The sequence below is a fragment of the Protopterus annectens genome, chromosome 9.part0 (genome assembly GCF_019279795.1).
Source record: "Protopterus annectens isolate FY-2018-M chromosome 9.part0, PAN1.0, whole genome shotgun sequence".
NCBI lineage: Eukaryota > Metazoa > Chordata > Ceratodontiformes > Protopteridae > Protopterus > Protopterus annectens.
This window is the reverse complement of record NC_056743.1, coordinates 306,418,802-306,435,082: the sequence shown is the minus strand read 5'-3', so window position 1 is coordinate 306,435,082 and position 16,281 is coordinate 306,418,802. Positions and strand designations below refer to the sequence as shown.

The 16,281-nt window shown below is 36.9% G+C and overlaps 1 protein-coding gene across 1 annotated transcript in view; it reads right to left on the bottom strand.

Moving 5' to 3' along the window:
• Nucleotides 1–16,281, bottom strand: part of TSPAN4 (tetraspanin 4) — a 1,260,229-nt gene that overhangs the window by 93,337 nt on the left and 1,150,611 nt on the right. The window contains exon 5 of the mRNA XM_044082887.1: nt 11,961–12,092. Within this exon, the coding sequence (XP_043938822.1) occupies nt 11,961–12,092 (132 nt within the window). The remainder of the gene's footprint in view (nt 1–11,960; nt 12,093–16,281) is intronic.

Here is a 16,281-nt window from a genome sequence, read left to right as displayed (position 1 = left end):
TGTTAACTGTCGCCAACTGTCTCGATTCAGTCCCACAGTCCTGCCTTCTTCAACACTCATGCCTAACTGTCGCAGATCTTCTTTCAGACAATCCATCCACCTCTTTGGCGGATGTCCTCACTTCCATTTACTTTCTTCCTGTCTGTCCCAAATCTTCCTCACCAGATTGTCTTCTTCTTTTCAGCACGTGTGTCCAAACCACCGTAATCTGTTCTCTTTGATCTTTTCTGTAATTGGAGCTACTTTGGCTTCTGCTGTTATGTCTTCATTTCTTTGTCTGTCCCACAGTGTTTATCCTACCACCCTTCTCAGGCACTTCATTTCCATCACCTCTAGCTTCTTCAACTGTTCTGCCTTTACTGCCCAGGTTTTTGTACCATACAGTAGTACTGGTCACACCACTGTCTTGTACACCTTACTTTTCAGCTTCTTTGGCATTCTTCTGTCATAGACTACGCCAGTTGGCAGCAGCCCCTCTGATTCGAGCTTTGACCTCTTCATTCAGACTTCCCTTCTCCTCAACCACCCCTCCCAGATGCTTGAAGCTGTTTACCTGTTCCACTATCTTCCCTTCTATCTCTATTGTCAGCTTCTTCTGATTTCCCCAATTTGATGCCATTACCATCATGTTATCTGTGCTTAGTTTCATCCCATGTGCCTTCAGTTTTGCATGCTATTTTCCTATACTTTGCTGAAGTTCTAGCGCAGAGTCTGCCTGTAATGCCACATCGTCTGCATACAGCAACTTTATTGATCTGTCCCCTCCATTCTGTTTGCTAATGTAGTTCATCACCAGTATGAACAGCAGTGGGTTCAGAGCTGAACCCTGGTGTACATCTACTCCAACTAGAAACCCCTCTGCCGAACACCATTAGTACTTGAGACTTTGGGTCCTTGTACATAGCCTGCACTAATTCTACCAATGTTTCTGGGACTTCAAACCATCACAGTACTGCCCAGATCAGCTTTCTTGGGACCTTGTCATATGCTTTCTCCAAGTCTATGAATGGCCAGTTGGACTGTCTCCTCATCTGTAGCTTCTTCTCAATGCAAATATTGGGTCAATTGTGCTGCATCTTGATCTGAATCTGAACTTCTCATCTACCATGTTACATTCTACTACTCTGCGTATCCATTTATCAATCACACTCTCCAGAACTTTCATGCAATGTGATAGGAGTTTGATGCCTCTGTACTGCCCACAGTTGTGGATGTCCCCTTTGTTCTTGTACACTGGTACTAGTATGCTTATTCTCCACTCATCTGGGATACAAATTTCTCTCCACACTATTAGTACCCTTAGAAGCCATTTCTCCCCTATCTCACACAGTAGCTTTATTATATCTCATCTCATCTGAGCCTGCTGCTTTCCCTGACTTAATCTCCCTTAGTGCTGTTCTTACTTCTTCTAGTGTGGGCTCCTCCTCTTCTTTCATTGTAGGCTGTTTCTGGGGTAGTACAGCTTCTGCGGTGTTTTCTTCATTCAGAAGCTGCTGGAAATACTCCTTCCCTCTGTGTTTGATGTCCCGTGGACTAGTGAGCAGGTTGTTGCTGGCATCCTTTATGAAGGGTGTCTGACTATCTTCTTTATCTTTCTGCCTTTTTTTGATACCTGGCTTGGCCACATATCTTTTCTGTACTCCTAACACATGCTGTTTTTAGGTACTGTGATTCTTGTTCAACTCCACCTATTTCCTCGTCTTCTTGGAGTGCTAGAGTCCTGAGTAATTCCTTAAATTGTTGTACTTTCTGTCCAGTCAACTTCCAGGTCTTCAGCCTGGTCTCTGTTGACCTTAGAGCCTTCTGTGACCACTGCTTGCAACTGATTGTGGCAACTAGTGGTTTATGCTGTGGGCCAACATTTCACTGGGGATGACTTTGCAATCATGGATTCTACCTCAGTGCATTTTCCTTACTAGGAGGAAGTCTACTTGAGTTGCATGTTGGCTACTCTTGTATGTGATCTTGTAACAGTCTCTCTTTCTGAGCCATGTGTTGGCTACTATCAAGCCATTTGCCAGACAGAAGTCTAGAATGGCTTCTCCTCTATTCCTGTTTCTCCACCCATGTGGACCCAGGCAGTCCTCATATCCTGTTCTGTCTGTCCTGATAAGTGCATTCATTCACTCATTATCAACACCAATTCATGTTGTCCTGCTTTATCTAGTAGGTCCTGCAACTGCTGTCTGAATGCACTCTTTTCCTCACTATCACAACCCTGCTGTGGGGCACAGGCTGAGATTATGAATACTGTCCTATCATTACACTGGAGTCTGGCTGCCTTGAGTCTGTCATTAATTTTGATGATATCACTCACTGACTTCTGAAGCCTCTCTCTCCACAATTCCTACACCATTTTTAGCCAGCGCCCCTACTAGTAGAGTTTGGATCCCAAACCAAGTGGCTTTGCTGCACTACTCTTCCACCTCATCTCTTGGATGCATAGGATGTCCAGCCTCCTCCGTATCATCATGTCATCCACTTCCAAGCTGTATCCTGTCAGTGAGCCTACAGTAAGCATAGCAATTCTCAGTTCATGTTTGGCAGGTTGGTTGGTTTTACGTCCAGCTTTTGCTCAACAGAGTTATCCCAGGCAACCCAGGCTGGGCAACTAGACACTAGCCAGCCAGTAACTTATTGACAAGGGCTGCTGGAATTTATGGTGGGCACACACTGGCCAATAGGTCCGCATATAACCCTCCCACCATTACCAAGGGTACCTGGCACAGATCAAAAGTAGGCTGGGTTTTCAACACACTTATCACTGGTAATTATCAATGCCCATTTTGGCGACATTAGTCAAAATGACCGAATTACCTAGAACCATATTTTACACAGTCTGGTGGCTAGCCCGGCCACGGCTCACAGTCTGTGATCCATTTTCTCCTATCTTGAGGATACTATGCCCAAAGTGCACCATCCAATGTGTGGGGCTCTGCCCTCCATCTCCCCAACTATATATATATATATATATATATATATATATATATATATATATATATATATATACTAACTCCAGGATCGCACTACAGTGGGGAAAAGGGCGTATACCTTTTACTTACCTTATAGTACTCTACACAGTGCCAGTACTTCACTTCAGTGAAATGAGATTCTGTGAAATGAGTTTTCAGTAATTTCAGCTTTCAGTGATTTGGTCAGGGGGAATTCAAATTCAGTGAAATGAGCTTTCAATGAAACAAAGTAGACCCATATATATATATATATATATATATATATATATATATATATATATATATATATATAGGTTTACCATCACATTGTTGATGTGCATATCTGCAATAGCAGATGTGTGAAAGGATGTTTTCAATGGTTCGTATTAGCAAACCAAAAGATGCCAAAGACAGAAAAGAGCGAATTTTATATATATATATATATATATATATATATATATATATATGTATATATATATATATATATATATATATATATATATATATATATATATATATATATATATATATATATATTTATATTTTATAGAATATTCGCAATTTTGTGAGTTCGGCATTCTGAGTGGAGATCGAACTACAGTGGGGATCAGGACATGTACCCATTATTTCACTGTAGTGCGTCCTAGGTATTAGTATATATAATTAGCGGGGGTGTGTGGGGCTTGCCCCCCTGCAAAATGTGTTTTCAATGGCACCGGATGTTGAAGTAAGTTCGAAAAAATGTCAACAGTTCGAATTCAAATTGTTGACATTTTTTGATTCGTTCCTGTGATTGTTCACTAATATAAATTTCGACAATGATTTTCAAGTAAGTCATTACCCGCACAAAACATTTTTGAAATTGTGATGGTAAACCATATATATATATATATATATATATATATATATATAGATATATATATATATATATATATATATATATATATATATATATATAGATACATATATAGATACATATATATATATATATATATATATATATAGAGAGAGAGAGAGAGAGATACAGATATAGATATATTGGTGTGTGTGTGTGTGTGTGTGTGTGTGCATTCTGTTACTTTTGTCAAAGGGTGCTTTGGTTGACTAAACAGATGGTTTACACTTGTTGACAAAAGCAGCAGATTGGATGATTCTAAGGGTAGGCGAATTAGAACTTTCCCTGAGAAAACTGCAATCTCGGAGTTGGTATATATAATTTGCTGGGGGTGGAGGTGTATAGCCCCACTGCAAAAAAATATTTTTTCTTTTGTTTTTAATTTGAATGTTTTTGCATGCAATGAGAATCATTACAGAAATAGAGGCCAAGCAGGGTTAGAGCCAGGGTGTAGGGATGAGAGTAAAAAGGAAGTAGAGATAGAGGCCTAGAAAGCTTAGAGTCAGGGTGCAGGGATGAGAGTAAAAAGGAACTAGAGATAGAGGCCTAGAAAGCTTAGAGTCAGGGTGCAGGGATGAGAGTAAAAAGGAACTAGAGATAGAGGCCTAGGAAGGTTAGAGTCAGGGTGTAGGGACGAGAGTAAAAAGGAACTAGAAACAGAGGCCTAGGAAGGTTAGATTCAGGGTGTAGGGACGAGAGTAAAAAGGAACTAGAAACAGAGGCCTAGGAAGGTTAGATTCAGGGTGTAGGGATAGAGTAAAAAGGAACTAGAAACAGAGGCCTAGGAAGGTTAGATTCAGGGTGTAGGGATAGAGTAAAAAGGAACTAGATATAGAGGCCTAGTATGAATGTTGTTAATGATAAAGGGTAGAGAAAGGGAGAGTGGGTAGTAAGATTGTATATCATTGAAACAGGAGATGATGAGAATGATAGGAGGGTACTAAACAACTAGGATATGGAAGGAGAAGGCTTAGGCTTGCATCCGTTTAGTAAGGTATACCTGTGGGTGTTCCACTTGTTGCACATGTCTGGCAGATAATTGTGAAGGGGGGCATTATATTCAATGGCTGACCTAATGAGAGCTGCGTAAAGGGGAACAATGACAGCCTCATGATCTAGACACAATCTGCCTGTTCATAAGCTGTGCAATATAAAAGCACTTTCCTGCAATGATAGACACATGTTGGCCAAAAGTTAGGTCACTATCCACATAAGTTCCCAAATCCCAAACAACTGGGTCAACTCTTAAGGGTGTATTTTCAATGTGGCAGTTCCCTGAGGTACATGACTTCCCAAAGAATACAATAATGCATTTTTGGCATTTAGTTTTAGTCCATGATTTTGGCACCAATTATTTATTTGGGACAAACTTTCCTGCAGGATGGCTAAGTCATTTGGGGGTTCAATAACTGCTCATAGCTTGCAGTCATCTGCAAATTTAGTCAGCCAGAACCCTTTGGCAGTGGCTTTTACTTTAAGAAAGTAGATGCCAAACAAGAGAAGTCCCATCACAGAACCATGGACGAATCCACTGAGTGACTACTTTCTTTGTGGAGGTAATGTCCAATATTTTGATTTCCTGCCTATCTGTAAGCCAGATGGCAATCCAATGGATGACATAAGGGATTATCCCCAGTTTATTTAGGTTTTCTACTATCCTTGAGTGGGGAATTGTGTCAGAAGGTTTGGTCAGGTTGAGGTATGCAGTGTGTACCATTTTGCTTTTATACATTGTTTGGAGGACATTTCAAAAAAGTCCACCAGGTGGAGTAAGCATGACCTCCGCTTGACTAATCCAAAATGAGACAGGTAATGCTGTAAGCATCATTCATAAGTAACTAGAACATGTAATCATAAATAAATGCACACAACCAGTAATTCCAGTATAAAACTTTGCTGTACATTACTGCATTATTAATTGCTGGCAATACTATGTAAATAAGACCTCCCACCAGGATACTTTGCTTATCTCTGTTGATTTATCCATGTAGTCACAAAGGACAGAAATGACATATAGGTAGAACTGTATTAAACATGTTTTAGTGCATTATTTGGGTGATGGTAAGGCTTTGACTTTAATTTTTAATACCTTGCTGTGAGTAACGCCTTACACAGTGTTATGGCTTTTGTTTGGCAAACGTTTCCTGTAAGAGAAGAGGCTAATTAACTTAATTAGTTATACATTTAAACTGGTTCAAAAGCTTTTTATATGGTAAAATTATAAACTTATACACAGTTTTTTAAGAGGAAAATGATGCATACACACACGATGCATACATAACATATATTTACATTTAGTTTTATATTGTACATAACTTACACAATAGGGCAGAAAGAAAAAACAGGATACATACATACATTCTAATTGGCATAGTAATATACATTTTAAGGTTTTTAATTATTGTTGTATTAATTAATTGGTTAATTAAACAATTGTGGGTGGTATATAAGCGGCAATTTTGAAATGTTCAACTTGTGTTCTGAAGAAGTCAGTGGAGACTGACGAAACCTAGGTCGACGCAAGTTGTTATTGTTTGTTTTGCAATAAACTACAATTGGAGCATAATATTGGCCTCGGATTCAAGTGAATTCTTGTTTAGAAATATTGAATATATTGTGGCATTCACCATCTTCAGCTACCCGAACATAGACTGTGTGCCTTTTTCTTCCTTTGGAGTACTGGTTGCTTTTGGTTCCTACTCTGCAGTGTACAACATGGAGGGTGAAGGCGGTGCTGTCGATGTGAGCGGTTTGCTGAAGGAAATGAACGAGCAACTAAAGTTACACACCATACTTATTAACAAGCTCATGGCATCAGCTACTCAAGGTATGGAACCTACGGGGAGTTTGGGGTTGCCGCTAACCCAAAACACACCCCAACCGGCACCATCTGATTGTAACATATCTGGTAATTCAAATATTGTTAATACCGCCAGACATAAAGATACCCACGAACTTTACAATTCTGATATGTGGAAACAGCATCACTATTCATTTCATCACAATAAAACTCCAGTAGAATTAAATGACACTAGAGTGTCATTTAATATGAAAGAAATGTTGAAACGATTTGAGTTAAAACTGTTCAAATTAAAACGCACGCAGATGGAGAATGGATACCTCCAAAGGAACATTGAGTTGGGTGTAGTTCCTAAAGGACTTAGATTGTGGAGGTATCCAAATGGCTGTGAAAGGGAACCGAACATGTTGAAGGACTTACATGAATTGTTTAACAAAACTGGTTTGGCTTTGATGGAAATAATGATTACCTACAACAGTAAAAAAATAGAATCAGTATTGCTTGAGCTTGAGACTCTAAACGGCAACATCAGTAGAGATTTGCTGTTTGAACAATACTATACAAACTACGTCAACATTATAAAAGACGTGGAACATAGCTGTAACGTTATATATGAAAAAAAGAGCAATAAAATTCAGAGGGATGTCAAAATATATGAAACGGGGTTTGTATACCCAAAATCCAAGTGTACCATTCGTAACCATGGGATCGACCAGATAGACAACGTGAGAGGCTCCCTTGACGAACTTGATGACATCACTTCCCCTTTGCCAACTGAGGAAATTAGGCAACACGAGTATGGAAGCCCTACCGATGTAGAAGGTCTTAGGAGATCCAAGCGGTTAAGGGGACAGAAAATTTTCGATGAAGGGAATGACTACGAACGGACAGGTGCACGTCCAAGGCGGGATTACGAAAGCAAGAAAGTTAACTTTCAAAAAAACGGGTGGAGGACGTGCAAGTAGCCGATGGCGTCCTATTACACGAGGTATGGGGCAACCTGACTGTTACAGAATTACCAGGTAAACATCATTTAATATTTACAGATGTGACTGATACACCTAGTGACGTGTTAACTTTCAAAGACAGGCTCTCAGTTAGTCCTAACAAAGCTAATATTCAATATAATGATTACAGTACGAATATAATGGGTAAAGCTCGAGTATCTGGTGATATTGAAACTGTCATAGTTAATGATGAACACCGGATACCTTTGGAAGTTATTCAAGTTAACATGTCAAGTTTTAAGGACAGTTTTTTACTTAATTCAAGTGAAACTGACATGTTCTGTAACACTTGTAGCACGGTTACAAAAAGGAAAATTTCAGTATCTGGTGGTATTGAAACTATGACAGACAATGATATAAACCAGATGCCCATAGAACTTAACGATTCATTTGTAGGGATGGATAATATGGACAGTTGCAATTCATTAAGCGATTTGACTGTACACAGTTACGATGGCCAAATGGAAGATATAAACGGAAACAACACAACGGAGAGTGAACATTGTACAGATTCACCCACAACATCTGAAGTGAATCAGTTTCCTGCGGATAGTTCGCAAATATTTGAAATACTTAATATTAATCCTATAGACAGGAATGACGATTGCCATTTATTTAACAAGCCTACTGTTGTTACAAACGATAAGAATGATTTTAAATTATATAATTACACCCATTATGTTTTTGATAGTGATTGTGTCAACTTATTTTCCAAGGGCTTTAGTTTTGTACCATGCAGAAAAGGGAACACGGTAAATACCATTTTGGATCTGAAACTTTTTACGCGTAAATTAAATTTAAAAATATTATTTCATAACAATCCCAGTGATATCAATATTGACACAGAACAAGGGAGATTGTCTAAACCCAGTATATACAATCCACCAATGAATGAAAAAGTGGCTTTATTTGAAAAAGTCACTGAGAATGACATTAGGGACTTATTTCATAAACACAATAATAATTCCCACAAAAATATGTCTGACAAGGAAGAATTAATACTAAAAAACATTATGTCCATTAAGAACATTAGAATCATGAAGCCCGACAAGGGAAGTGGCGTGGTCATAGTGGACCACAATGATTACATTTCATACATGAATGCACTGTTATTGGGAGATGCTTACGTGGAGGTCAGCAGAAACGAAATAAATTTAGCACACAGGAAAATTGATATACTACTCAATGACATGTTGTATCAGGGGGAACTGGATGAATTGGAATGGTCATTTTTGCAGAATGAATATCCTGTTATTAGTGGAATTTTCGGTATTCCGAAAATTCACAAAGGGTTGAGTAATCTACAATTTAGACCTATAGTAGATGGTAAGCGGAGTAAAACCCATTTTATTAGTCAATTTTTGGATTACCATTTCAAAAAGGGAATAAGTATATTTACACACATTCTGAAAGACTCTTGGGATTTTTTAGAAAAAATAAGTACCATTAAATTCAACCAGGGTGACATATTTGTTACAATGGATGTCTGTAACCTCTTCACGGTTATTCCACATGACAAGGGGCTAGAGTGGTTGGAAGAGCAGTTGTTTTACACTAATCTATATGATCAAAATAAAATTAATGTTTTAACAAAACTAATGGACATAGTATTGAAAAACAATTTTTTGTATTTGAAGGTGCTTATTATCGTCAAGTGAGTGGAGTGGCCATGGGGGCAGCATGTGCCCCCATGTTTGCCAACTTCATAATGACATACTGGGAATTGAATTATTTGTTTAATACGCAATTTTATACACATATCAAATTTTACGGTCGTTTTTTGGACGACTTATTTATTATATGGAATGGGGACTTATCAGAACTAAACACCTTTTTGGAATACATGAACAACAATGTTTGGTTTTTAAAATTTACACATGAAATAAGTATGGAATGTATCACCTATTTGGATATAAAGTTAACATATGATAAAGTTAAAAAGGTTGTAAAATCTAATATTCATAGAAAGTCCACCTTTTCTAATTCTTATTTACACTTTGACAGCTGGCACCCTGACCATCAGAAAAAGGCGGTGGTCAAAGGCCAGATGGTGAGGGCGGCCAGAATGGTCAGTGATGAGGTGGACTTTGTAAATGAGATACGATTTATTATATCCTTGTTTACAAATAGGGGCTATCCAGAAGAATTTTGTACAAACATTTCTAGAGAGGTGGAAAATAAAAGGCAGAGCGGTGTGTACAAAGCCATATTGAATCGCAATCAATACACAACTGTGGGTGGAACCAATTTTAACAACGTTGGACGGTATAATTTTAATACAATACCTTTTTTTATTACTACTTTTAATGGCACATCTGATAATATCAAAACCATAATTAAGAAAAACTGGAACTTGATAAAGTTGGACAATTGTCTGGGGACCTTGTTTAACGGTGACATTACATACATTTTTAGAAAGGATATGTCACTCAAAGACATTTTTGAGAGTACAAACTTTAATGGAGTTAGTCATTCTAACAAAACACCAGGTAATTTCAAATGTGGCAGGTGTTCCACTTGCACACATATGTTGAACACGGGTACAACAATAACAGTTAATAGATACACCATTAGGATTCACGAATATATTAATTGTTACACTACTAACGTCATATAAATTGCAGTTTGTCAACAATGTGACGCTTTTTATGTTGGTAAAACTAGTAGACATTTGAGGAAACGAATACAGGAACATCTGGCAGACATTAAAAACATTAAGCTTACCAACGCATTAACTAGGCACATAGTGAAATACACAAATCATCAATTTAAGTTTTTTGGTGTGTCCCATTTAATGCATGATCCACAGGGTAGGATTACCAAGTACAATTTGGATATATTGGAACTCAGGATGCAGATTTTGTTAAATGCTCATCAGCATCCTGGGTTAAATGAATTTGTAAGTATAAAACCTGTATTAAGATTGCACAACATTAAAGGGAAGTAGTGTCACAATGTAATGTACATATAATATATTTTATAGTTCAGCAGTACACATGGGTTTAATGTAGGCATGGGTTGTATTACTATTACTACAACCATTTACATCATACAATCATCTTGAATGATTGAATGATACAACAGGTTCATTTAAACATAAACATAAATATAAATTTAAGTTTATAGATGTGGGTTTTTAAGAAAATTATTTTTTATATATATTAAAAATTATTTATTTAATTAGTTATACATTTAAACTGGTTCAAAAGCTTTTTATATGGTAAAATTATAAACTTATACACAGTTTTTTAAGAGAAAAATGATGCATACACACACGATGCATACATAACATATATTTACATTTAGTTTTATATTGTACATAAACTTACACAATAGGGCAGAAAGAAAAAACAGGATACATACATACATTCTAATTGGCATAGTAATATACATTTTAAGGTTTTTAATTATTGTTGTATTAATTAATTGGTTAATTAAACAATTGTGGGTGGTATATAAGCGGCAATTTTGAAATGTTCAACTTGTGTTCTGAAGAAGTCAGTGGAGACTGACGAAACCTAGGTCGACGCAAGTTGTTATTGTTTGTTTTGCAATAAACTACAATTGGAGCGTAATATTGGCCTCGGATTCAAGTGAATTCTTGTTTAGAAATATTGAATATATTGTGGCATTCACCATCTTCAGCTATCCGAACATAGACTGTGTGCCTTTTTCTTCCTTTGGAGTATTAATTAACAATGTATAACAACATGATACATAAAAATATGACTGTTAAAATTGGATATTTGCTAATTAATTCAACTGTATTTGCAAGAAACAATTTTGTTTTTATTAATATGGTCTAATTTCTTAGATGTCAATATGCCAATTTTGTGCTTTCTTGACTGGACAGCAACATGATTTTTTTTGCTAGTTTTAACATGGTTATATCTGCTTTATGTATGCCCTGAAGAAATTCTTATATGAATATCCAATGCTTTACTGACCTCCCCGATTAAGCACTTTAAACTGTTATCAACAGAAATGCAATGGATCCATTTCGACAAAAAACCTTCTGAGCAAATATTATTTTCACTTATAATGCCATACATTCTTCTGTTTTACTACGGTTAGTTTGCTTGTAAACAAGACAAAATGTAACTGCCTCATGTCAAAATATCCTACAGTTCACTAGCTATGACTCCAAAAGTTTTAGATTGTGCTCTAATGAATAATTGCTCAATACATTTTTAGCTCATGTTTGCTAGTAGTACAAACAGGACTATAATTGATTCATAACAATGATAGTTGAGGCAATATCTTCAAAACAGTTGTGAAATTATGTTTCACGTAATAAGTCTACTTACAGCTTTCCACCAAGTGCCAGGAGAGTGAAGCCCACAGTTCTCGCTGTATTCCAGGCAGCAGGAGTCAGGAACTTGTGTTGTATTGTATACTTCAAACCAGTCTGTATAATTTGAAACACCACAACATCTGAACTAGGAGCAAAAACACAAACAACTTTTTTCAGAAGCAATATGTCTATAACAATCTGACATTAACATTAAGACTTAAATTTTATTTACTCCGACATTAAGAATTAGGCTTAACTGTCATATATTTCCATCAATAATCCAATCATTCCCATTAACACAGTTTGCAGATGGCAACTGACTCATGGCACTTGTTTCATCATATACTTCTCTGAACTGCAATCCATAAATCCAGACCTATAGCTAATAGGTTTGCTAATGACTACAAACTAGATGTGATTATCAAACAATCTTCTAATGCAAATTCAAGAACTAACTCTCACATTAACCAATGTTGTATGGAAAAAAAGATTAAAATTAAATGCAAAACAACACAGTGTTGTCACATTTGGTAAACAACTCTCTCCATTGGTGTATTGTATAGGAATTACCCCACACCAAACAGACTGTTTCATCAGGGACCATGGTGCCTGTGTCGATAACACCCTCTCCCTTAACCATCATGTAGCATAAGCAGTCTGAAAATGAAATTCCTCTATTTAGCCCAACTAGTATCTAAAGGTATGCCATCCAGGTCAAATGACGTTATCATCCCTCTGTCCACTGCTCTGATTAGACCAGTTTTAAAGAATAAATTAGAAAGGCCAGAGGACATCCTAAAGATTACTGGCCTTAAGACCCTGGGATACTAGTACAGGCAAAGTCCTAACCTATACTTAATCTCTTAATATATTGTTCCAGTGCTAATTTGACATGTTGTCTGATGGGCAGAAACTAGAAGAGATTCTGTTATGTAGGAATTTATGGGTGAAACATTATTTGGAGAGTGCTTATCTTAACTGGCTGAAGTATTCAGCTTTGTGGTCAGAGCACTGACATCCTCTCTGGACACAATTCACAGACCAAACCGTGCTGAGTGCAGCAAGTAATGTACTACCTTCATGGATGAGCTAATATTTTGACCAGAACTTTAGTTTCCTTGTTGACTATTGAAATACATTCATAAGAAGAAAGTAGCGTGAAATCTTTTCCAGGTTTAGGAATCACCTGGCTAGAGGCTTCTAAGTGACAAATGTGACATTACAAACTAGGAAAGAAAAAGATGCAAGATAGAACATCAGTTTCTCTGAAATATTTATTTATATGCAGTTTGTTAACTGGGGATGTCCACTGGGGCATATTGAGCCTGTTGTCAGTGGAGAAAAGCTCCACAGTAATAGAAAGATTACAAATTACAGAAATAGTATAATCTTCAGAAGAGTTATACAATTAAAATAATGAATTATAATCACAATGTAATGTACAGAAATTATCATACATAGACATTTTACACATTAAGTTTTAAAAATAAAAGATACCTAATGGTAAACATTGTCATTGTTTTTATCAGAAAAAAAAAGAGAAGTTTCATGGGGGAGGTTAGCAGAGGAGTGGGAGCAGGAGAATTTCCAGGTAGTAGAGAGGTAAGAGTGTAGAGAAGATTTAAAAGTGACACGGTTGTGAATAGTTCTGAGGGATAATGGGAGAACGTTGCACTTTTTGGCTAGGGTGAAAAAGAGGGTAAAGTTGCTCAGGTGATCATTTAGGCTTGTGCACCAGGAGTAGTTTCATATTCTCAGATCTAAGGGGCCTATTAGGAATGTAGGAGGTGAAGATGGAACTAAGGGATGGGCAGTCAGAGGGTTTAATGAGAGAGGAAGTAAGTTGTACGTAGTTGAGGTAGCTTGGTAGGTCCATCCAATGTAGAGAGTGAAGTGCCTTACAGTGGTGGGAGAAGTATTTGGAGTTTGTTGCAAATTTGGATATCTTGTTGTAGCAGGCTTACAGTTTGACTTTTACAGAGGTTTGGAGGTTGACATGTCGGGGTGAACCATACATGAGAGAGGGGAAAAGGTAGGTGGATGGTAGTTTTTTCTAGACGAGGGGGTTAGGTATCAATTGTTTCTGTAAAGCAATCCAAGTTTTTGATTTTTTGTTTATATATTTTGTTGTACGTGGATATCGAATTTTAGTTGATTAATTTTAATTTAATTAAATTTAATTTTAAAATATTTACATAAAGATCAAGAACCAGGCCATCAATATTATAATAATAGGATATCTAAAGAAATCTGCATTTTCTTAGGTCAAATGGATGACAAGGTAATGCTGGGTTTATATGGGGTAAATAGATTCATATAATACATCGCAAATTCAATCGCAGTTGCACTACACTATGTGACCAGTTCATTTTAAATGGACTCATTTAGATAAGCGATGTCCTAATTAATTTCTGCCTAGATACAAGTTTAACTAAAAGCTTAGTAGGAGGTTCAGTTCAGCCTTTGTAGATGCATATATCTGTAAAGTGGAACAGAGGGACTCATAGTTAAGAAAAAGTAGGTCAACAGACTGTTGAGTCCAGATTGATGGTTCAAGCTCTCGGGGGTCCTCTATTTTTAAACTTTCGCTAAGTGTTTTAGTTTCATTATGTTTCTTAGCTGGAAATGCTTCAATGTTTGGTACTTTTAAAGTGATTAAAGATTTATGGGCATGCCATCTATGTTAACAGCAATACTTTCTTACCCAATAGTTCTTTGGATTTGTTTTGCTGCATGTTAAACACAGGAAGTTCATCATGCTATATGCAGTCTAGGGTAGTATACAAAGACAAATTCAAAGAAGCATGGAAGAGTGATAACCTAACCATAAAGGACCAATTATACAGCTTTTGGGAGATGTGTAAATGACAGATTAGAAAGAAACACACTTAAGTACTGTCAGAATGTGTTGTTTATTTTCATGTAAATCTCTGCAATGACTTGAAAGACTAAATGTCCTGTAGAGGTCTAAGGAAGCAATAATACACTATAGTGTGTGTGTTACTGGGAAACTAATGCTCATCCATGGGTGCTGTGAGGCCCATCACTATAGGTAGAGAGCCTGTACACCTCTTGAAGGGCATTACTTCCTGCTATAACACCCAAACTCACCCTGGATGGCACTATTGCATTTGGAGAATGGTCTAGCTCTTAAATTGTTTTTTATTTCTTTTTATTTATTATTGTATACTTTTTTCTGTATTTTTTATGTAAAATAATTCCTCTACCAAATGTTTCATACTCGCTTTAGCATATCTAATTGTTGTTGGAAGATTACTTTATACTCAAAATATAAGATACATACGTATTTAATGTGTACGTGCACACACACACACACACACACACACACACACACACACACACACACACACACACACACACACACACTCACAAACAAAACACATGCACAAACACAAAACATGCACTCACACATGTCCACCACATATAGCCACAGATGTTTCATTTTGAGGAAATGAATGAAAAAACATATAATGCAAGTCATTGTATCTGTTGTTTCCCACATGCTTCTTTACTGTAACCCATTCTGCCACATGGTACTGCTCTGTCCTGTAGAATGGTCAATTTACTGGTAAACCAGTGAGAAATATGGCCAGTCAGTAATGCCAGACATCAAAGTGTCATACTTTTTATTGTTAAAGATATGCTGATGACAGACTGCATACTGTAGTCAAAATATGTTGCTGCCTTTCTGTCTTGCTTAATATCTCACTCTTTCTGTCTCATGCACAAGGATATATGCATATATACACACACTTCTTTCTTCTTCTTTTTTTTAATTAGTTTACTCTTAATAATTTTATGCATGCAAAACATCAAAATGTGGTTTAGCAAGTGTAAAAAACATGGCAGCCATTTGCTTTTTTAATGTCTGAGCTTCACTGCAGCTTACTATGATACCATAATGTGGGGGTCTTGTTTTTCAGAGGACATTACTGGTACATTGACATTCAGAGTGGTGACTTACAGGTTACCCATTTTCTAAATGAGCATCAGCTTCGATATAATATTTACGTTTAGCACCTACTCTTAAGTCAGAGCTAGAAACTGCTTTACAATCAACAGCAAGGATGACAGACTTCAAATCCACCCTGGAGTTCTTAGGGGCAAATTTTGATGTGAAATATTGAAAAGCTTATTGCAGACCATAAATAGACTTGAGAAGGACAGGTTTACTTTGATTTGCATTGGAACAATTTGCTTGGGCATTTGTTCCATGTCTTAAGTGAAATTTTTTTATTTATTTTTATGTATTACATTTGTTAACTGGGAAAGTCCGAGTGGGCCAGGAGCCCGTTTTCAGTGGAGGCCCGGAG